Source organism: Amblyomma americanum, chromosome 1 (genome assembly GCF_052857255.1).
Source record: "Amblyomma americanum isolate KBUSLIRL-KWMA chromosome 1, ASM5285725v1, whole genome shotgun sequence".
Lineage (NCBI taxonomy): Eukaryota > Metazoa > Arthropoda > Arachnida > Ixodida > Ixodidae > Amblyomma > Amblyomma americanum.
In genome coordinates, this window is record NC_135497.1 from 499965201 (window position 1) to 499988987 (window position 23787).

At 46.0% G+C, this 23787-nt stretch overlaps 1 protein-coding gene across 1 annotated transcript; it reads right to left on the reverse strand.

The window, feature by feature from the left end:
* Nucleotides 1-826: 826 nt before the first annotated feature.
* On the reverse strand, nucleotides 827-7202 carry LOC144127834 (uncharacterized). The gene is made up of 4 exons (XM_077660793.1): nucleotides 7182-7202; nucleotides 5140-5340; nucleotides 4337-4621; nucleotides 827-1453 (listed from the first exon to the last, which is right to left on the reverse strand). Exons 1-4 carry the CDS (start codon nucleotides 7200-7202, stop codon nucleotides 827-829), a joined length of 1134 nt encoding a protein of 377 aa, XP_077516919.1.
* Nucleotides 7203-23787: the final 16585 nt, after the last annotated feature.

Consider the following 23787-nt stretch of genomic DNA (forward strand, 5'->3'; position numbering starts at 1 on the left):
ATTTGAAGGCACACACGGCGAGCGCTTTCCAGTGTCTCGTGACTTGTTTGCACTATCCTTCCATCAAAATATACCAATACAAACATGGTCAACTTTTCGCTCTGCTACAGTGCGCACATTGCAAAACATTCAAAAATAAAGCACAACAATATTTATCAAGACTCAGAGGTAAGCACTCAATTTTTCAGCACAGCGAACAAGAATTAGTACTTTAGTTATTTTTCACACAGCATAAAATGATTCACTAGCAAAACCCAACAGCTGCTGCACATAACTTTGGCGTGCCTATGGAAACGGTGACGGTATACACAAACGCTTTGTCACCCTTGGCAGATATGGGCGGCAAAGCCGGATGCGTTTTCTAACTAGGCGCTGCGACGTCACCCGGAGTCGTATGTCCAGGCAACACATGTTGTGCAGGTGACGCTGTAGAACCAAGCGCCCCCTCTTAAGTATTCGTTGTCAGTAATTAAGGAACGTGGCTCCTAATCGAGTTATGCAGAATTTCTGCCGTTTTTACTGTCAGCTTACCCTTGCAGTAATGTATAAACATGGGGTTTTGAATCGAAATGATGAAATTTGCGATTATTCGTTCTGGACATCCGAAAAGATCTGAATTGCGCTAAAGTAAGGTAGCATTGTGAACGTGTAAAAACAAAAGTATCATTTATGGTACTCACTCTTAGAAACGCTACCACATTGGAAGCGAAGAAAAGCCTTCAAATCCAAGGTGTCGAAGAATAATGTGCTTTGTTGTACTAAGAGAGATATAGGAGCTGAGCTCATGTCGATCTTGACAACTCCCGAAGGAAGCGCTACAAAACAGTCAATATTGTCGCGTTCGACGGCGACAGGTTTCGTGGCACTCATCCCGGTTGACGAAGGCGTTGGAGCCCAATAAACATCGGTGTCGAAGCAGAAATTCCCACTCCACCCTGTGACACTGGAACGCGGTGCCTTTATCCGTCACCGACAGAGCGGCAAAAAACGGAAGGCGAAGCTGCGAAGGTTCGCACAACTGTGACACCGGCAGCAGGCATCCCCGCTCCCGACGTGTCCGCGAATCGTTGCACTGCGCGCCGCACACGGCCGCAGTGTCAAAGACGGGTGCCGAGGCCAGCGGGCATCTGCCACCCGCAAAGGACCATGGGACACACTTGCGGCCGTCGTGGAACCACCAGTCACCGCGAGCGTCTTCAGCAGTGCAGGCTACGAACCGCGGCTTCTGAACGCAACGGTGCTCAGGAGCCCACCGGCCCTTGACACAGGCCGCCAAGCAGTCCTCGATGGAGGCGAATTGGTTCGGACTGCGGTTGCACACGTGAGCCCTCTGCACTGTCGCAGATAGGCACGATCCTTCGTCCGGGTCATAGAAGAACTGCGCCGCTCCGTTGACATTGCAGAAGGACTTGTGGACGGTTGGGCAGACTGTGCCATCCTTGTCGTTGCTGCTCTGCATGCGGAGAAGTAAGCTTTGATTATCCGCTCCTAGCGTGGCTCTCTACCATGGTAAGTTACTGGGCAGTGGATGGTACTGAGCACATAAGCAGCGCTAGTGCTGACTGGGGCAGATGCACAGTTTCCTTCCCAAATATATAGGCTACGGAGCTCATGGCCCGAGTGGACATCAAATATTTTTGCGAGGTTCATGTGTTACTTTTGTCATGTGCTTCCCAAAAGTGAAGAAGCACGCATACGGATGGATGAACCTTGAGCCGATCCGTGTGTTTCTTGACTTAGTCTTGTTGACCATCCGGCGGATTATGATTAAGAACATGCCGAACGAACTCGCTCCAAAGGATATATGTTCACGGATATGTTCCGTGTTAAGAATATGATGTGTGTAAACAGGCGAGAACTGTTAATTTTGGCAAGCTTTCCAGGAGTGACGGAGCGGAAAAGCTGTTGAAAGTAATATTACGGTCGGCAGCGGTTACGATCGCATTAGTAATCCGGTTGCTTTGCTGAAAACTCTACGAGTGAACACTAGCGTAAGTGAACATTCTTCAGAGATGAAAGTAGAACTATGTTTTTCTACAATAACTGGCAATTTTTTTCAGATTACCTCTTCCTATCTCTCCGCACTACCGTCAGGATATGAGAGGAATATTGCTGCTGCAGCCTAATGTTCCAGCGCAAAAAACCTTATTTCTCCCTTCTTCGTCGCTGCATACGCTCCGCCATTAATACTGCGTTAAGTCTAAAAACACTTTTAATAGGCTGGGGTCATATCGCGTGAACACTGTGAGCCCGAAATGGGGAAGGACTTTTCCAAACTTGTTTCAACAGCCGATGGTTCATTGATATAGAGGATAAAGAACAGGCATAGATAGGTACTTGCGGAGCGAAAGACATATTCTCTCCAAAGCCGGTGGTGTGCGGAAATGCCGAAAAACTTTACTAGCCGAACTGAAACACTGGTCTGCCTCGAGACTGAAGTCAATATATTTTAGGCTTAGATTGCAAAAATGCGTTATGATTTTTATTTCAGCCTAGCGTGGACTTCAGATACGTTACAGTCTTTGATACGCATGTTATTGCTTTGAAACTTGCTCTAGGTCGAGTTAAAATCAGTGGTTTGAATCAGGCTTGTTAGGCAAAATATACCGCCCTCCGTGGAAGACAAACGGGTACACATGGCACTGTCACGGCCTTACGGCGCGCAAGTCTAGAAGCCACGGAGGAAGACTTGACTTGCTCCGTGCTAGAAGTTGAGCTCGAGAAAATTGCTAAAAATGAAACAATATTATACCGCAGAACAATGCTAATCGTGTCCTATGCAGTAAAAGACGTTTTTTAGGACCTTTGTATTACACTTTGGCACATATATGTCAAAACTCTGCTGAGACCAGAAGAAACTAGCCCCATGTCACTATGCAGACAGTACTGCCGAAAAAGATAAAATGAATTCAGTTTGAGGCTCTCCTAGACACTGCGTTACATGTCCATTAAAAACTGAAAAAAATCTACCGAAATCTAACGAACAGCGTACCTAACGTGGACAGAAGAATTAAGAGAATAGAAGGAATAAACTACCTTCTGCAGTGTGACAAAAAAAGTCACTGGTAAACGTTCCTGGCAGCCCAAAATGAGGCTTAAGCTACTTTTGTGAAATATTTTCTATCTTCAGGAGGAGTTTTCAGACTACCTTAGGCAAAAAATAAAATTGGCGGGATTCGTTTCAGTTTGTGTATCAACGGGCAAAAGCACGTTTTAACTCAACTGCAATGTCACGTGCGATGAAAACTCGCAATTTTCCCAACTCCGTCGCTTATTCCACTCCCCAAAAAGGTCTCTCACTACAATACGGTGCAATTAAACCTTTCTAGTTGTTTGTAACACACCTCGCCGTCCATGTTGATGGAGTTTGTATACATGCATGCTACCTCTGATTTTTGTGATACGTTTTGTGCTTATGTTTAAAGTTGACGAAGGAAATTATTTCTTTTTGAACAAGCATTATGGTTCGAGCGGTTCTTTTTAGTACGCGTCGTTTATAATTAGTCTTACATGTTTAATGCAACCTTCAAGCCATAGTTGTTTTTTTGTGGTTGTAAAGCTAATTTCAAAATGCTTTACTAGGCGCCAGTCAGTTGCTAAGATACAAAAAATCAATTAACTCTTCCAGGAGGGGACGAGAAACAGCATTTAATAAAACATCGAGATGGGTCGTTGGGATTTTTTTCACCATCTAACTAGACATATTCCTTATATTTGTGGCCACGGGTGTTTAGAAAATACTTGGTTTGGTGTAGTAGAACTAAAGTTAATAATGGCTTGCATTACACACAATATTAAAATGTACGGAAAATGAAATCTGCGCGACCCACAACCGTCTGGACGTTTCCTAATCATTCTCCGCAGAGGGTAGCTGTACGTGACGGAACTAAGGACTCATAATTCTTGAGGGCGGGCAATCGATTTACGTGTTCAAAACAGGAAATGAAAGCCATGATAAACATAGTTGTGCGTTAGTTTTTGAAGGTGGTAATCTACCTTGACCTTCGATGCTTCATCATGAACTAATCACGCGCGCAACCTGTACATATTTATTATTGCGTAAATTGTTTTTGTGTATACTACCTCTCCACCCTATTTTCTCTGCCTGTCCCCTCACCTCTCTCATTTCATTTGTCCATTCTGCCAGCTATCCTTTATTTCCGCTGTCCAAGCTTAGGTGCTTCAGTATCGGTGGCAGATGGCGGGGTTAGCGAAAACCTTTTCCTTTATTTTTATTATTATTTTAATCAACCCCTACTACTACTTGACCATCGGGTGTATCCTACCAGTCAGCACCACTCGCGTGCGCTTATCTTCGTTTAGTTGCAATACGCACGGGGGAATCACTGACGTTAGTAGTAGGGACGGGTGGATCCTTCATGCCTTGCTTGTCTGAAGCCGTTTCGTTCGCGCCTGGTGACCGATCAGGCGCTGTGGTTTGCTCGGGCACCCGTGTCGGCGTCGGCTTCTCAGTGGTCATGTTCCCAAGACTGGTCTTGCTGGTAGTGCGGGTCGTATGGCCTCCGCTGCTCTCAGTTGTTGGTGAACGCGTTTCCGTTGGCGGTTGGGTGGTGGTATGCGTCTCGGGTGAACTGGGTGCATCTTTCATCTTCAAGGAGCCCTAGAAATAAATAACTTTAATATTAGCCATACGTTTTTAGGAAAAGTCTATTGATACCTAATGTAGTCGCAGTTGCTCCTGCTATGAGTAGATTGCTGTATTCAAGGCTTCATGACTGCAGTGCTCGTAAGGCCGACAACCAACACCGATCAAATCATCTCGCCTATACTACAAGTGTAAAAAGATTAATCTTCCTCTTAAATAGAAATATATCTAGAAAGCGCCATAAATCAGAGGAGTTAAAAAAAATAGTGCTCTCGATCAGCCCAAGTTACCTACAAACCCAGTGGGTGAGCATTCGCCAGTAGGTGAGTATTCGCCTAAAAACCCAAAGAGAACAAAGTTAAGTCTAGCGTGACCTATACGGCGTGCTGCAAGCTCACTCCCTAACAAGGGTGACTAAAATCATTTAAGTTCTGTTTGCCGCAAGCCATCATGCAGCACACTATCTCCACGACCACGGCGTTCCGAATAAATGAATACCTGTCCAAGACTTTTGAATAGTGCAGCCGAGTCACCTGGTGAGGCGCAGGTGCATCCGTAGGTGGCGGGCCTAGCGTCAGGTCGAAGATGCGCGGGTCAGGCTTGCGCAACTTGTTGACTTGGTTCCCACCAACCGAGTGTGTGTCTTCTGTCATATCTGCTGTGCGCGCGTACATGTGAATGCCGACCACGATCACCGCCAGACTGGTGAGCATGCGCACAATAACACGGGGAACCTGCGCATTGCAAAAAAGGGCACAATGTCGTTAAGAAAGGGGGGGAGAGCTACTTAGTCCATTGTGTTCAGGCCTCCGGTTTCAGTGCGGGAGCATGAATAGTGGCCATTCCGGGCATTAAGACATAGTGTGTTCGTACGTTTGTCTGAAGCCTGCTTTGTGGCAGGCTGCCCAACCGATTGTAAGGAACCATCCCAGGTGTGTATATATACATACACACACACACACACACACATATATATATATATATATATATATATATATATATATATATATATATATATATATATATATATATATATAAACACGAAGTGTCCTAGCTGAATCTAACCAAGCTGAATGTAACCAACCACGGAATGTTCCAGCGGCGTGAAATCCAGAGTGGTTTGTTTACAGTCGCGTGACATAGCAGTACATTTTTCGTTATTCATAGATAATAATTATGTCTAATTAGCTAACTTTTCAACTTTTGACTTAAAATCAGCTGACGCAAACGTTCGTGCAAAGTTACCGTTTACGTAAAGTAGTTTTTTACCTGCCTTAAACCATAACTCGCACAATAGACAACACCACGCGACAACGGTGGAACTTGAACCTCGCAAGATATGTGTTAGAGAACGAAATCCTTTTTTCTTCTGAAGAGAGCCCCCCGATGAGCCTTTGTGTGCACATTGGGGCGGAGATGTGAGCCAACAGCTGTTTACGGGATGGCTTCCTTTTAAAGCCAGTAAATGAAGCTACGTCAATCGTACCTTGGTGGAAACAACGCTGCTAGCTGTTTTTCGAGATGATCTGCAACTTTTCCATTGACACTTCTTTCCTCAATAGCTATAAAATCGGCTATCTAGACCCATCTAATTGACTTTAAAGACCGAAAAAAGGATACTTCTGACTAGGCCATGCGACACTGAACAACCCTCAGTTGGTTTCACTGGTGGTTTCACTGGGCTAGAACACTCGTCTTTTATTTAAAGCTTGGTGTCATTTAGCTGCGACACCTGGCGTATATACTACGGACTTAATGGGATTAGCCAATGGAACTAATCAGTGAGGCCATGTGACGCCAAAATATTGTGACGTCATCAGACGTATGGATGATGTCATGCCTACAACCAATCAGAGTACAGCAACAAAAAGTACACATCGTCTAGTGATAGCATCGGAGATCGAAGAGTGGCGATCGGATGTTAACGGAGAGGGAAAGTAGGTGTTGAAAGGCTGAGCCACCGACATAGCGGCAAACGCTAATGCTTCCGCATTTCTACAATGCAGTCTCTGCAGTCTTTGGCGCTCGGCTGCTGACCCGAAAGGCGTGGGTTTCGATCCCGACCGCAGCGGTCGAATTTCGATGGAAGCGAAATTCTAGAGGCCCGTTTACTGTGCGATGTCAGTGCACGTTAAAGAACCCCAAGTGGTCGAAATTTCCGGAGCCCTTCACTACGGCGTCTCATAGCCCGAGTCGCTCTGGGAGGATAGACCAATATAAACCTAAACCAAACCATCTCGCTATTTCTTCACACAGAGACAGGCTGGCGCCAACTAAGAACTGCAACTCAGTAACTATCAACTATAATCAGTTAGTAGCTGACGCCAGTCTTGTCTCTTCACGTTCTCATTTGTGCAAGAGCTAACAGCACGACCAGTCTAAAGCCGCTGCAGAAGAAATCAGGAAAATTGAGTGTATAGATGGTTTATGGTGGTTTAACGTCCCAAAGCATCCAATGCTATGAGGAACGCCGTAGTGAAGGGCTCTGGAAATTTCGACCCCCTGGGGTTCTTTAACGTGCACTGGGATGTATTACGCACAACTGTCTCTATGGCTTTGTAGGCACTTCGCTCACTCTACGGAAGTTGAAACCCATTAGATTCTTTCAATTAACACGAAGGGACGCGAAAATGGTTCATATCCTTTTAGTACGTTTTGTTTTAAGCGCAGGATCAAAAAAACACGATAAACGTCGCCCAATCTCTACAGTGCGCATGCATGCCGAAACTTGCGCCTCTGAAGCAGTCTTGGTATCACTTCATCGAGCTGCGCCTGCGGCAGAAGGAAAACAAACAAACAAAAAAGTCTGGCCGCAAGAAAAGCGACGACGCGCAGTCTGCCCATGGAAGTGGCGCCACAGTTCTATCGCTGATAAGTGAGTCAGCGCCGACCGCCATTGAAAAGGCCTGCAGTCGACAGTAGTGGGCATGCGCAAGTGGCTGATTCGCGGTTAAAAATGCCACCGACGAAGACCGCCGGTCATTCTTCGTGTTTGCTAGGAGCGAGAGCTTATTTTCGCCGTAAAAGCGGAAGTGGTGCTGGACCTGCCTCTGTGCGCGTTTCCAATGGGTTGCTGTGATTTTGACCGTCTACCGGAGACGCATGGATGCCGTTGCACTCACGGACTACCGACGACTGCCGAGGAATACGCCTCTCCGAGCCAGGCCGTCGGCATCGAAGGTGAGTGCGAGGCAAGGCCTCGCGGCGAGGGCGACATGTTTCCGTGAAACCTTTTAGTCAAAATTTAAGCTTCACTCGCACTGTTCCCGCGAGCATTGAATAATAACCAGCAAACAACACGCAGCATGTAGAGGAGAGGTTTCATGGGCTGTCGCCATCGGGTTTCTGGTTCGTGACGCAAGCGAGGCGAGCTAGGATTCGCGGCGCGCATTCAGCTCTAGGTTTAGCTCACGCTAGTCAGGTCAGCTTTAGGTATTGAGCCAGCGACGAAACTTCGTATGCAGGGTGTTTCACCTAAGACTTTGCGCAGTTTTTGAAAGTGGGCAGTTTGAGTTAGAAGAGCGCCTTTTCCGGCATACCTTTGCCGGCGGCGTGGTGCGTCGGAGTACAGCTAAGGCGTGGTAACTAGCACGCTGGTTAAGTAATACTGAATAGTTTAATAACCGCCTTTTTCTTTTGGGTTCCTTGATAGTTGAGGGACGTGTAGCCTACCGCAAGTTTTATCCATTTCAGTTTTTAAAATTTTTGGGGCGTGGTTGCCCTCGGCCCTGTTTTCAACTAATATTGGCTACATCACACAAAAGTACGTGCGCGAGAGGCCTACGGGCTTAGCAACCTCTGCACGTAACTCGTGGAAATAGCCAAAATTTGTTAGGCCACAGCGCCGAGGGTGGCTGCGTTTTCGAAATTCTGGAGTGTTCTGGATGTTGCTTACGGTGGGCTGCACGTCTCTAAGATATTGGGGGATTTAACAGTGATAGTTAGAAAGTTGACTATTCAGTGCTGCTTAACCGGCACTCTAGTTATCCCGCTTTGGCTGTATTATGATGCACTACGCCGCTGGTGCACTACGCACTATGCCGAAAGGGTTCCCTTCTACCTCAAAAAGCCTATTTTTGGGAATTGCGTGCGGTCTTGGGTGAACACACCCGGTATGGAGAGCTTTGCTCGCTGCCTCAACGGGGTTTATATATGCGAGCTCGCTATCGTTTGTGTCACGAAACAAAAGCTCGTTCCGAACGCCGTTGCGACCAAGCCACTATGTCGTGCAGCCGAACTCCCGGGCGCGCATATTCTTTTGAGACATGTGGCTTGTGGCCGTACACGGTGCTCGGAAATTCTCGCCAGCCTCGTCGAGCAACTCCGAAGAACGGACGCTGCCTACGGTCTGCGGCACATCGTGTTTCCGCTGCAGCCAAGGTCTGTTCGGTTTTCTTAATTGTTTCAGCCCCGAGGCGCAACGGCTTCAGTCGCGCTCACTTAGCCCACCACGGTGAGTACATGTAAGTGCGATATGCTTGCGTGTATGTCATTCCTTGTTCTTTTTTTCTTTGCAGATGTGCTCATTCCAGCATTCCCGCACTTAATCCAACGGCACTGGTGCATTCGGCCCGCAATGTCATCTGGACTGATATGGCAGTTGCGGGTCGTGCAAGGTTCCTTTCGTGCACCCTCTGCCTCCTGTCACAAACGTTGTACTGTCGGCTGCTTTGACTGCACTGCATCGCAGCGTCCTTTCCCGCGTTTTCGGTAAGCAGGACCACGACTTATCGAAACGAAACTGGCATGGCTGCAGATGAAAGCACTGCCCCCCAAGGCTGCCTAATACCATGGCGCCGCTGAAGACGGTCCAGCTGACGACTGTGCCAATGGCAGTGTAACACCAGAGCAGATTTTTGCAAGCATGTATGCAGACGATACATGCACGGACACTGGTGCTGGAGACAGCGATGCAGGCTCCACAACAGTGGTGCAGACTCCACAGCCATTAGTTACGAAATTGGAATGTGCTGCTGGCCCTAGCGGCACCACAAAAAAAAAGCGAAAACAGGTGTATGACGATGAAATTAATGCTCTTTCAAAAATAATAGGTAAGGAAGCTGATGAGGCTGAGCATTTTGGAATGCTAATTGCTTCCTATGTCAGGCAGTGCCCAAAAAGGCTGCGTGTACAAATGCATGCCGATGTGCTTGCGACAGCAGCGAAGTATGTGCAGCTCTCAGACTGACTTTTTTTTAACACTCTCTCCGTGTAGATGCAAACATAACTGCTGGTGGAATTTTTACTGATGAAGTCGACTTCAAATTTTCAGCAAACACGCTGCAGTTTTGTGTGATGACTGCAAATATACCATTTGATTTCTTGTAAAAGAGGATTTTGTTCACTGTGCAATATATTATGTAAATATTTGTCAACAGCATTTAAAGATATATTCAAGGAATGGTTTGGTTTATGTCGGTTTAACGTCCCAAAGCAACTCTGGCCATGAGGGACGCCGTAGTGAAGGGCTCCGGAAATTTCGACCGCCTGGGGTTCTTTAACGTGCATTGACATCGCACAGTACACGGGTGTCTAGAATTTGCCTCCATCGAAATTCGACCGCCGCGGTTGGGATCGAACCCGCATCTTTCAGGCCAGCAGCCGAGCACCACAACCACTTAGCCACTGCGGCAGCTGTGTTAAAGAATGCAATAAAGGTAAAATTTTCATCCTGCCTACCAAAGAACTAGAGTTATAAAGCTTTGAAGTTGTCACTTCAGAAACGTGAAGTATATTTTTTATTCCCATTTCTGAAATAGCAAATTAAAAACCTTGTCAATCAGGTTTTATGATAGGTAGGGTGGTAATATAACCCTTATATTGCATTCCTTGATGTTCCAAAAACTAATGGCATGAATATTGGAAAGTTATCTGTAGCAAAATTTCTTATAAGCTGTTCACAAAAAATTTACATACCATGCCTCATAAGTGCGCAAGGACTTGCTACATGTGAAATCAAATAGCATATTTGGAATCGGCACACAAAAATACATGTTCCCTGAAGGTTTCATCATTGTTACTTTACAAGACCGTCTTCCATCCCTACACATACGTTTCATCTCATCTGTCCATATCTTGTATACATTCTCCTGAGACCTGGCTATGGAAATTTTGTCCTTAATGAAGTGGAACAAAAGGCTGTGGCTGATTTTGTTTACTGCTGTGGTTGGTTAGCAGAGCAGTACAGCACTGTGGACCGTGGGCTGTTGTTGAGAACTGCTGCTTATTTTTAAACTCATGCTTTTAGTCAGGTAGACTGACATCGTGGCGAGTTTTCGAGTGCGCTGTGCAATATAGGAATGTGAAATGAGTGTAACTAACTGATGTCCATGACAGTACTATACTTTTTGTCACGAATTCTACAGGCAGAACAATGTTTTCTATGTAAGTATTACATGCTTGTACTAATTTCCGGAGGCCTCCACTACGGCGTCTCTCATAGCCTGAGTCGATTTAGGACGTTAAACCCTCACAAACCGAATAAAATCTATATTGTATACTCTTTCATAGCAATGATGAGCACTGTCAAAATGGTCCTAATTATAAGCCACTCAGTGCTGAACATGTTTGTATAGCTGCAGCTTATTTCCTATTTATAATTCATGATTATGCTGTACTGTACAACAAAAACAGCGGGCTTCAAGTACCTACATGTACAAATATGCAAGCAGAACGCTTTTCATGACTTGTATAAATGTTTTTAGTCAAGTTGAACCAAAGTTATATGTGCATTTTTACTTCTTCGTGTGATATTTACTCAAGACTTTCTGCATTGTGGTTTTTAATGCAATACATATGTGATGTTAACTCAAGAAAACCTTGCAAGTTTTGTATTTTTCATTTCTGTTATGTGATGTTAAGGTAATTTGTACCTTTTAGTTTCTCTCGCATGTGATTTGCTCAGGACAGGCATAAGTTACTTCTGCATTAAATTTGCCCTGTAAGAGGCAGGAAGAGTTGTTTTTATTTTTTTTATTTCTGTACTCAAAGCAGCAGGTTATTTGTTTCTGGAAAGGGACTTTTTCCCACCGTGCTGCATCTTCATGCTCTGTGATATTAAAATGAAAGTGATTTTTTTTTCCACCATGCTGTATCTTCATGTTCTGTGATATATGAAAATGAAAGTGATTTTTTTTTTCCACCATGCTGTATCTTCATGTTCTGTGATATATCAAAATGAAATTGATTTTATTTTCCACCATGCTGTATCATCATGTTCTGTGATATTAAAATAATACAAATGGCAATGGTCCAAATGTTTTCATCTTTAAACAATAACTGCTCTGGCGTTTTCAACGCTGCTTTCCTGAAACGAGGCATTTTGTTATCGAGCCCGCAGGCTGCATTTTGATGGAGGTAGGATGTAACAATGCCACCACAACAGAAATCAGCTGGATGTTCAGAGAGCATAACTGTAATGACATGACTGATATCAATCAATCAACCACTTTATTTTGAACTAAGAAAAACCAGTTTACAAGTTCAGGCCTGCCAAAGCCTCATTGGGCTTTTACAGCAGCGCCTGGCAGACAGCGAAAAGTCATGGGCAGTGCTTTCTAGAAATGAGGGATATATAAGTACAAAAGCAAACATAACGGTAGGTCAGAAAGACCGAAATTACATGGGACCGAACACTACATGGGATAAAAGGACAGGAAATTGTGACCACGAAAGGGCCATAGAGGAGAGAGGCGAGGAATTGCTGTATAGCAGAAATCTCTAACATGCAATTGAAAGGTAATGGGAAAACAGATGAACGCAATAGCTTCTTTATAATATGCATTCATAGACGAAGCATTTGACAACAATGGCCTGAGGCATCTACTCGGAATATACTGAACTTTACACAGACTTGATCAAAAATGCTTCAGCACAACTGTTTCAAATAGGAGAAAGAGAAAATTTGGAAGCCTTAAAAAAACAAAAAACATCACATTCCTGTGAAATTTGAAAATCATAGGCACTGTTTTTTAACATTGAGCACAAGATGGAGTTGAGTCTTTTTTTTTTTTGCCACCGAAGCCTATCCTTCAGCACTCATGGCAGCTGCTGCCGCACTGGCCTCTGCACTCCAGGCAGGTTCCATTGCCATGGCACCTGGCCCTCGTTAGAAAAAAAATGGATGAAATTCCTGCGGACACTGGCTGCAGCTTGCGAGCTTTTGCGCGCCCTTGTGCCTTGCAGCTCAAACATCCCTGTTCGGCCTGGATCCTCACTTCTCCACGCTCCCTCCAAAACATTGCCAAATACATCCTCAGCGTCTGCATAGCCGACAGGGCAGTATTCTGACTCTGAAGCACTCATTCCGCTTAAAAAGTTGTGTAATATACATGTTGCTTTTACTACGCTATCAGCATTGCTTGGCTGCAGGTGGATGGTACGGCCATAAATCTTCCACCGTGAAGCCAGAATGCCAAATGCATTCTCTGCACACCTCCTGGAAAACAAAAAGTCAGTTTCCTTGTTTAAAAATACAGCACTGTTTCAGCAGGAAAGGCATGCAGGTACACTCACTCTGTACTCCAGTAAAACTTCTTCTCTGGCAGTAACAAACTGCGCAAACAATTGGATAGACATTTAACTTGTGTCATTACAGAAGACAAACTGCACACCATAGATGCAAACAAAGGCAATCAACATCCCAAAATGACAGGAATTACACCAATACCTCTTTGTTAATTTTCATTTCTGTTTTCTATACGTTGCAGACAGAAAACTTTTCATGATGTAAAAAATAGTGCGAGGAAAATGTAAAGGGCGGACAGGATGACTCAGAGAAGCATTAATTAGAGAAAACTCGAGAGAGCCTGCAATTCTGGAGGGCAAAATCAGTAGCGAAGATGCCAGGAAAACATCCCAGCCTTACACGCACAGGGAAGAGTGCCGTAATGACTGCAGCATCATTAAAGTTGAGGTTGTTAAATGGAAAAGAGCCCACTGAACTAGAAATCAGATTAAGTAAAGCTGAAAGTTAGGCGAATTGATGAACGTTCACCAACTCACCCAAACTTTTGGCTCTACTTAAGAGCACTTTTCTGCTGTCGTTTAAAAAAATTCATATAGAAAGGCTCGAAGCAGCAAATTTGTGCCATGCTGTATATACCTTGCACGGCTCAGGCGGTAATTGAAGATCACCTCTTCATTGCTCGTCCGGCTCCCAGGTAGCGGCCGCATAAAATCTGGACGAAGCTGAAATGCCTCGTCGCCGATGAACACGTGAGGCAAAGTTGCAGCTGATCCTGGCAGTTGGGCTGCCCTCGGCAAGTTCAGCTTTCCCTTTTCAAGTCGTTTCCCAATAGGGGAATCCTTGAATATTCCTCCGTCGCTCAGGCGGCCAGGTGCACCGACATCAATGAGCCTGAACTGGTACCTGCTGTCAACCACTGCCATCAATACAATGGAGTAGGTGCCCTGTAAAGACATATACAACTGCGGGTAATGCATGCATTACATTGCACATGATATCACAGAGATGTTAGATCCTTCAGTACTGTAACAACTTAAATAAAGCCAACACTGCCATACCTTGTAGTTGAAGTAGAGACTTCCAGACTTTTTCGGCCGCTTTATATTCACATGCTTGCCATCAACTGCATCTAAGCAGTTCGGAAATTGCCACTGGTGCCAAAAACCTGCAGCTATGTCACGCCATTCACTCTCTGTTGGAGGCTGTAATAAGATAAGACACGTGTTTTGTATTGCTACAGTACATAATAGAGTGCATCATGATTGATGACATTCATCATACAACTTCTGTTAGGTGCATTTACTGCAGTATGTGATGTGGACCTTTGGTTCATAGTGTGCCTGCCAAGTGATGTTGGAGCAATGCTAACCACATCCATGCACAGTATAACAGGAACCTGCAAGGCATCAGCAATAATAATAATAATAATAATTGGTTTTGGGGGGAAAGGAAATGGCGCAGTATCTGCCTTGTATATCGTTAGACACCTGAACCGCGCCGTAAGGGAAGGGATAAAGGAGGGAGTGAAGGAAGAAAAGAAGAGGAGATGCCGTAGTGGAGGGCTCCGGAATAATTTCGACCACCTGGGGATCTTTAACGTGCACTGACATCGCACAGCACACGGGCGCCTTAGCGTTTTTCCTCCATAAAAACGCAGCCGCCGCGGTCGGGTTCGAACCCGGGAACTCCGGATCAGTAGTCGAGCGGCCTAACCACTGAGCCACCGTGGCGGGGCGCATCAGCAAACAAGGAAAAAGTATTCGTGGCGTAGTAAAGATATTCAAGAAAGTTAATTAGCCTATATTTTAGTAAGTGATCTATCACATGTGCAGTAAAACAGGAGAATACAGCCTAACGCATTTTTGTGTCATGCTAAATAATGTATTACACATATTTCCTACCTTCATGTACAGAGGTGAAAGCACGTCCCACAGCACCTGGCAAGTGAGGTGTATAGCCTCCCTTGCCGTCTCAATTCCAATCCGGAACGCCATGGCGACGTCCGGTATGGGCATGCCTGACGAGAGGTACCTGCAAATGCGCATGCAAACATATACTCATATGCATTCAGATGACATATATAATTTACGACATACAGTACATAGCCGCACGCAAGCACACATACTAGAAAGCTGCTCAACTGTGATGCCATCGCCGAATTGCAATAAAAGGAGCCTGCACATAGCGTGATATAACATGCAGTGGGTAATTACAATGTTTAAATTACTCACCGCAGCGTCAAGGCAAGCCGTTCACCCGATGAGATAGGGTCTCTGCATAGCCACTGTTTAGATAACTTCTCGTCAACCATGCTGTGCAGCATGTCGAATATCTCCGGAGACATTCGGTAATATTTATGAAACAGGCTTTCGTCCCCATTCTTCATGAGCTGCATCTGAAAACGTTTCAAGGAAAAATGGAACCAGTGCGCTAACACTACAGCATGTCCTGACTTACCGCTGTGAAGTACTCGCTCTCCTCCGCGCGGTTTTGCCACACAGGAGGCACCCAGTGCCTGCGAACTCCAGTCTGCAATTGTTTCAGAACCAGCAAAGTTCTAAACATTGCCATTTTCCGGCGGCGTTCCATGGCAGACGACGATGGCGGAGGCGCGAACAGCAGAAAGAAAAAAGCGCGCGCTTTTCTGCATCACGTGATTTTGTGTAGTAGACTAAAAATAAAATCAGCACCTAAATATTTTTTTCAGTGTTTTTAATGTGTTTTATCTCGCATGAAGCCTTAAGAGCGTTGTTCAATGCGTTAATTGACGCAAAATGACTGAACGCTGAAGCTGCCGCAATCGAGCAACACTGAAAACGCGCCGCTCCAACGCCGAGTCCCGTCGCTTCGTGCGGTTTGCGCCAGCGACAGCGATGGGCGACGGCGGTGTCATCGCGCGACGTATCGCGAAGGAATATCGCCTCATGCGGTTACCGCTTAAATCGTTACTCGGAAGTATGGCTTACAGTGGCGCCTCTCGTTCATTGTATGCGCGTCCCACGACGGAAACAATCTTCGATTTCAAATCACTGCGGTCGAAACGACACTCGTTGACATTCGCATTCATTGAAATGTGTGAATTCGCTCTCCACAATCGCCGAAATTGCACGCACCAACCCTGCGGATGTACCATACCCATTAATTCGTCGCGGAAGACGATCGAATAAAGTTAATTTAGCAAGCGTTTATCAAGCGTTAGTCTTGCTACCACTGTTGCTGTTTACTTATCTTCCTGCGTCAGCTCGACATCACGAGGCGCTCTTGTGTCCTCCCAGTGACCTCTAGCTGGCAAAGGTTGTAATGTGCGGTAATTAAGCTAAACCGCTGAGAAGACGGGTCGAATTGAAAATAACCGGAGTGGCCATTTAAGCTCGGCCTTAAATGGCTACTGAGGCGGTTCTAAAATCTGCTAACCTAGTTGGGTGCTGAAGTAGACACGTTGTTGATCACGTCTGGCAAGTTATTTTAGAAGTGTAGAAGTGTAGGGTAGAAGTGGGAACATGAGATAAAGGCGTCTACTTCCGATCCTAATTTCATTACATTTAGACAGTTCAGGTCTCTTTGTGTGTGGAGCTTTGCATTAAGTGCTGACAGCGATAAGTGCAGGGTCATTCCACGCCAAACGTCCCAGACGTTGCGCTCGACCATCTCGAATTTGAACAAAAAATTCATGGAAATTTATCCTAATCTGCGTATGAAAGCCTGAAATACTGGCTTTCATTATAATACGGAGCATGCACCCTTATACGGTAAAGGTATTTTTTTTAAATCAATGAAAAGTATGAATATGTACCATTTTAGTCGTAATTTCTTTTAAATATCAGCTCGCTCTCGGAAATGCGGAAATAGTCGTTTTGTTTCTCTGTATGTCTAGTATCTATAATCAATGTTATAAGTGATGGAACTGCGCTAAAGTTGCGAAAAGTGCGTTATGAGGTAAAAACAGTCTTTAATTTCACCCTAAGGTGGCACAAGTAAAAATACAAACAATAGCGGGTTTTGTAGAACAGTTCAATTCCTTTAATATCTGAAATTTTTATCGTGCTAATTTTTGTTTAAAATGAGAAAAGAATTTTTTAATTTGAGCTCTCGCGCCGCAAGATGCGTCGTCTCTTTACCGTCTCTTCACCGCAGAGCACGGCACTACTGACAGCCTGGTCAGACGAAATGTAGAGTCCTTGTTCTTAAGTGAGGTTTGCACTGCAGGCAAGCATAGAAACGCTGTGTAATCGAACAGGTATTCGTGGGAAAAGATTTTCTCAACGCTCCCAGGGCGGCACATGCCCAAGTGAGCTATAGTTGTTCGGTGTGGTTCTGTCGCAATCTGTCATTCTTGTCAGCGCCATGGCAGACGTAAGCACCAGCATGAGCTTGTGAGACGCCGATCAGGAAGTGACCAGAAGGATCCGGTGTTGAAGCCATCCGCGAAGCAGCAGCACCACGTCGTGGTACCTGACCCTTGTGGCCGTCAGAGGCTCATGCCCGGTTGTTCCCGATGTGATGTATTGGTTGTATTTTATTGTATTTGGCAGACGGGCCACTGTGCTGGCGACGCACCTACGCGCGAGCGGGCCGCGTTCACCGCCAGCGCATCTCGCCTCAGCTTTGCACTTCGTTCCTTCACATCTGATCCGAGGCGCTCGCTCTTCGGGATCTTATTCGGATATAAATAAAAGACTTGTGATACGCCTGCCATGCCAGCTGGTTATCCCTCCTCGTGGTCCATGCGAGAGAGCACGCTGAATACCCTTGTTTTGAAGCGCTGGCAGTGTTGCGAGCTGCCAGCGGGGCCTCAAGTTTGACCTTGACTGTAGCTAGAGGTCAGACAAGGAAATGAATGACGCCTGTCTCACATCTCTCGGTGGACACCGGAGCAGCGCCCGTAAGCGAAGGAAAATCAAAGTTCGTTTTAAGAAAAGGAAATCACGCCAGCTTCACATTGCGCCATTCCTTTCCCCAAAAAAACTCATTTCTTTCTCAATTTGCCTTTATGAAGTTCTCTGCAGGGTTTGCGCGTCATTTGGAACCGGATTTGGTTCCATATCTCCGTCATGCAGCGAGCAATAATACAGTTGTAAATATCACCGAAGCAATATAAAATGTATGTACTGTCTTGTATGAGCGCCTTTAATGTCGTTTCGATGAAAGCAAAATGTTTAACAAATAAATAAAGTGTGGAAACCACCACTCGCTCGACCACAAACGTAGCCAGGGAGATGCAGCTTTTCGCTTTCGAACAGGATTAACCACAGCTATACTACCAGCATTTTTTTCTTCTCTTGGCAGCCCCGCACCAAAGCGGGTCTGTTGTAACGTCGAAAGCAAATAGGATCGCGTTTACATTGGCTACCATCCGCCGAATCTCACGCGATATCTTCCTTAGCCACAGCCCTAAGTATGTACGACAGCGCACGGCTGCAAACTGAAGTTTTTCTCGGGCGATAAGTGCCCTGCCATGCAATGCGGCGTGTTCTGCGGTGAAGAGGCGTTGAAAGACGACGCAACTTGCGGCGCGAGAGCTCAAATTCAAAAATTCTTTTCTCGCTTTAAACAAAAATTACGTCGATAAAAATTTCCGAAATGAAACGGTTCTACGTGAGCGCTTTTCTTTGTATTTTTTTCTTGGAACACATGAAGGCGAAATTAACGACTGTTTTTGGCTCAAGACGACCTTTTTGCAACTTTAGCATTTTTCTTTGATGTACGCAGTTTCATTGTCGGTAACATTCATTATAGATACTAGACATACAGAGAAACAAAACGGCTTCTTTCGAATTTTCCAGCTCGAGCTGATGTTCAAAATCAATAATAATAATAATATTAATAATAATAATAATAATAATAATAATAATAATAATAATAATAATAATAATAATAATAATAATAATAATAGTAATTGGTATTTTCGGGAAAGGAAATTGCGCAGTATCTGTCTCATATATCGTTGGACACCTGAACCGCGCCTTAAGGGAAGGGATAAAGGAGGGAGTGAAAGAAGAAAGGAAGAGGAGAAGCCGTAGTGGAGGGCTCCGGAATAATTTCGACCACCTGGGGATCTTTAACGTGCACTGACATCGCACAGCACACGGGCGCCTTAGCGTTTTTCCTCCATAAAAACGTAGCCGCCGAGGTCGGGTTCGAACCGGGAACTCCGGATCAGTAGTCGAGCGCCCTAACCACTGAGCCACCGCGGCAGGTATTAAAATCAAACACGACAAAAATGGTACAATTTTATACTTTCCTTCAAATTTTTAAAAATACTTATACCGTATAAAGTTACATCCTTCGAGTTATAATGAAAGCCAGAATCTGTTCAATGAAAAAAATTGTGACGTTTTTCTAAAAATATGACTTTTTTATTATATATTGAGCAGTTTCTCGGCTTTTCTAAATATTCAAACTGCCCTCTCCTCCCGAAAATTTCTTTTTTCATCAATGGCATTTCAGACATACATTACGCACATTAGGTGAAGTTTCCAGGAATTTTTGGTACAAATTCGAGATGGTCGAGCGGAACATCTGGGACGTTTGGCGTCGAATGACTGCACGGAGCTCGAGTGACTCCGCGACGGGACGGGCAGAAAGCTTCGGCGCGTGGCTGCACCTACGTGTTTCCTTTTTTCACGCAAGGCATCTGTGGTAATCGTGGCGTAACCCATCACCGGCACGATTATTTGCGTGCGGACAGGCCACAGTTGTGTCCGAGGTCGTGGTGGCTCTGCGAGATGCTTTCGCGCATGGCACGCGCCTGACATGCTAACGGAGGCAAGTTTCGCTCTCTTCACCACAGGCGCGACTACTGAACGCATGCGGCATGCCGAGCAAGGTCCGGCTCGACGCGTCCAAGCAAGCAAGCAAGCATCGAAGCTTTCATTTGCGGAATATTTTTTTTTTTGCACCGATTGCTGCATCGTCACTAATCATAACCACGCAATCAAAATGAAAACTTTCAACAGAGGTCTGTCTGTTTTTGGGATAAAAATTGAGAAATTAGCACCGACCAAGTTCTTGCAACAAAAGAGGGATGTTTGTAAACCTTATTCGGTTTTTTCGTCAATGTGTGGCAGCGGGCGAGTTTCAGCTTTGCAGTTAAACACGGACGTAGTTGACCGCCAGGTCACTGAACTAAACTGTGGATCCAAAAAGGAGGAAGAGTTCCGAGAGAGCAATTAATATATCCCGGCGTCTGCTTAACGTGCCATGACTGAAGCGGCAGCATTGTGAGCGATTTGGCTTGATCTCCAGCGCAATAGTTCCCTCAAAGTCTATATCGTGCGATCACAAGCCTTTGAATGCTCGGATATTCAACATCGCTCGCTTTGACGTCAGCTTTGTGCTGCTTCATCCTTAATCCTTTGGAATGACGGTCTTTCTCTCGGACGGGTCGGCAGGCGTCCGATTCCTTTAATCGGCTGGAGTATTGTTCGAACGCTTTCCTTTCCCAGAATACGAGTCTGTTTCGCTGACGAGTTCTATGCTTGCAATGCGTGTGCGCGTCCTTCCCGCCGATGCATGATTGACCCAGGCTTAGAATTGTTTTGGTTGCGTCTTTATTTCAGTTTTAGGTGATACCTGGAATATACGAACTAGCTGTCTATTCTTTAGAGGTCAGCGAAAGAATAGCCTCCATAATCGCTTTTAGAGCATAGCGGAAATCTGCGATCTGCCCTCCTCCCCGCCGCGGTGGCTCAGTGGTTAGGGCTCTCGACTACTGATCCGGAGTTCCCGGGTTCGAACCCGACCGCGGCGGCTGCGTTTTTATGGAGGAAAAACGCTAAGGCGCCCGTGTGCTGCGCGATGTCAGTGCACGTTAAAGATCCCCAGGTGGTCGAAATTATTCCGGAGCCCTCCACTACGGCACCTCTCTCTTCCTTTCTTCTTTCACTCCCTCATTTACTCTTCCCTTACGGCGCGGTTCAGGTGTCCAACGATATATGAGGCAGATACTGCGCCATTTCCTTTCCCCCCGAAAACCAATTAATATCTGCCCTCCACGCTGCCGCGGCACCGGCGCCATATTTCTGCTATAAAGGATAATACGCTCTTGTTTTTACCTAACTTTCTTTCGATATTCGAGCACGCAGCATGAAAAACTGTAGGATACCGTTACAAACCCGATATTCACAAAAAGTTGTTCTGACATGCCCCTATAAGGGCACGGCGCGATAGCGTTAGTGGACAATGCACATATATGCGGAACTAGTCATTCCCGCTTTTCATAGACCCCCGGGAGCCTCCATGTTGGCACACGGTCAACACTGCAGGCTGCTGTAGCCCAGCACACCATTGCTACCAGTTGTTGCATTCAACCTTCGTCGACGGCTTTGGGGCCGAAAAGACGCGGCCGGAGAGGAGTAGCGAGAGCCGGAGAGTGCTGAAGAGAGAGCCTGTACAAGCTTAATTCAGATTATTTAGACCAGTACGTGAGATAAAGGAAGGAAACAGATGGCACATGAGATACATACGTCTTTTGAGCATAAGCGTGCAGTGGGATTTAGGCCCCCTCATGTCACTAGCTCCCCAACTGGGAAATCTCTGCACTGCATGAATACCCATGTAGGGATCCCCCAACTCGACTTGGGTAGCCGACCACCGTAAAAGCGGCACGGATGGATGGATGCAAATAGAAGCGTCCCCTCTTAAACGGAGTGGTTGCACTTGCCGCCATGATCGCCTGTTTTTTTCTTCATTTTGGTTTAACTGCGTTGTAAAGTGTTATAAAAGTTCACCATTCCCTTTAAATACATATTCCTACTCGTCTAACATGACGGCACCTCTCTGCTTTTGAGCCACCACTCTTCCAATCGCTTTTTGCTAATCTCCACCGCAGATTTATTTACATGATGATTGTTCTCTCTAAACCATAGGGCCTCAAGAAGAGTGACTGTACCTACATCGATATCGGGATGGTTGCCATCACATTTGAGTATGAGGTGTTCAATTGTTTCTACGGATTTACCACACAGAGCACAAGTGTATAATATTTCTCGTTAAATTTCTTTCGGTAGCTGCGCGTTCTAACACACTCTGACCTAGCGTTAAAGAGGCGCCATTTCACTCCCAGGGGACCCGGTGGTGAGGGCCCGTACTTGGACGGTGACGTCAATGATGGCATCGCGACGTTGCACTTCTTACAGTGACGGTGAATCACCACAGGGTAAAGCTGGCCCGGCTAGAAGTAGTGGGAAGTGGGTTTATTAAAAATAATAACAAACAAGAAAGGAAAAGATTTTCGTTAGCCCCGGCATCTGTCATCGATACTGAAGCACCTGAGCTGGGGCAGCGGAAATAAAGGATAGAAGGGCAGAATGGAGAAGTGAAATGAAAGAGTTGAGGGGACAGGAAGAAAGGACGGCTGGAACCGGGCGCTGACTGGTTTCAACTTGAAGCCTCCTTCCAAGATTGGTCGCCCCTTCTGATGAGGTCGTCGGCTTTCCATCTGCAGCGATCTTCGGAAAAGACACTTTCGTCTACTTGCAGCGTAGCTTTCAGTACCGGGGAGCACTCGGGCCTTTGTTTCCCCCACCACAGACCAGATGTCCGCTGAGTCTCGCTCTGCTGTGGCCGCCACGTCGAAGTTGCTTGAAGACGAGTTGGAGACCCATCCTTCTTTTTCAGAGAGAAACGGGAGACGCTGCTTCGTTGGCTTGTCGGGAGCCAGGGACCGCTTTGTTGCCAGATCAAGGGTCCCCCATGACACGGCCACTCAACAAGCCGCCATGATTTGAGGTGCAAGTAGCAGACGAACTCCTGCTCCACAGCATGTTTGCTACTCGCGTGTAGCATTCAGATTGCTGCTTGCGATACGCGTGCACCGGAGATTCGGTCAGTAGTCCTTGGGTGCGATAGCCGCACTCAATTACGTCGTAAATGAACGCCACTTCGATTGGGCAGACGCGCTCGTTGGCGCTGCTCGAAGCGGTGGAGAACATGGGCGCTGCTACGAAAGTTGGTCGCTCGTTTAATTCACCTGGATTCGGGATCGAAGCTCCGATAGAGGTCAATGATAACAGTGTTTCCGTCAAACCGGAGAACCGCATGGCAGATTCGGGTACATTCACGGGGAAGAGATCGGCGATCCGGTGCTCCTTGTCCTTGCATAACCATGGACTGCGCATCGGCGGAGAACCCACGATTTCCGAGTTTTATTACATACTTACCTTGATATAAGCCTCAGGTTTTAATTTTACCTGCGAACTTTTTGGACGAAGTGCATCCCAAACAAGCGCGGGGGCCACGAAAGTTTGTTTAAGAGTTCAATGAAAGGATGAGACCTCGTGGTTTTTTGGACATTCGATTCTTGGAGCATACGTTTCGTTTTTCCGTAGAGTCGTGGTCACCCAGGCGGCGTCTTTTTATATTGAACGACGTGAAATTGTGTTTGCGTCGGGTTGAGACAGCGAGCTTCCGAGCTGGCGCAGCAATCCCTCCTGAACGGCACACTAATTTTTGCGCCGTGCTGTCAACAGCCGACACGAACAAGAGACACGACACTGACGAAACGACCGGAATCAAGTGTTAGCTACGAGGCACTCTGGAGTCGAATTTCGTCAGCACGGCGCACAGTGAAAAAGTGAACCAGCTAGCCAGTTCGCTGCCTGATGAGCGGCCGTTGTGACAATCTACGACCACCCATGCGTTTAAAAAAATCCGCTTCTCCAATGTGGTAGCAAGGTTTCCCAAGTCCCGTCGTGTGTGAGCGCTGTATGCAGAC

Excerpts from the sequence above, each read along its gene's own strand:
- LOC144127834 (XM_077660793.1), bottom strand. The coding sequence starts at position 7,202 with ATGGGTTTCAACTTCCGTAGA. Across the intron at positions 5,341-7,181 it reads TGGGTTTCAACTTCCGTAGA|GTTCCCCGTGTTATTGTGCG; the intron begins GTGAGCGAAGTG and ends TGCAATGCGCAG. Across the intron at positions 4,622-5,139 it reads ATGCACCTGCGCCTCACCAG|GGCTCCTTGAAGATGAAAGA; the intron begins GTGACTCGGCTG and ends ATTTATTTCTAG.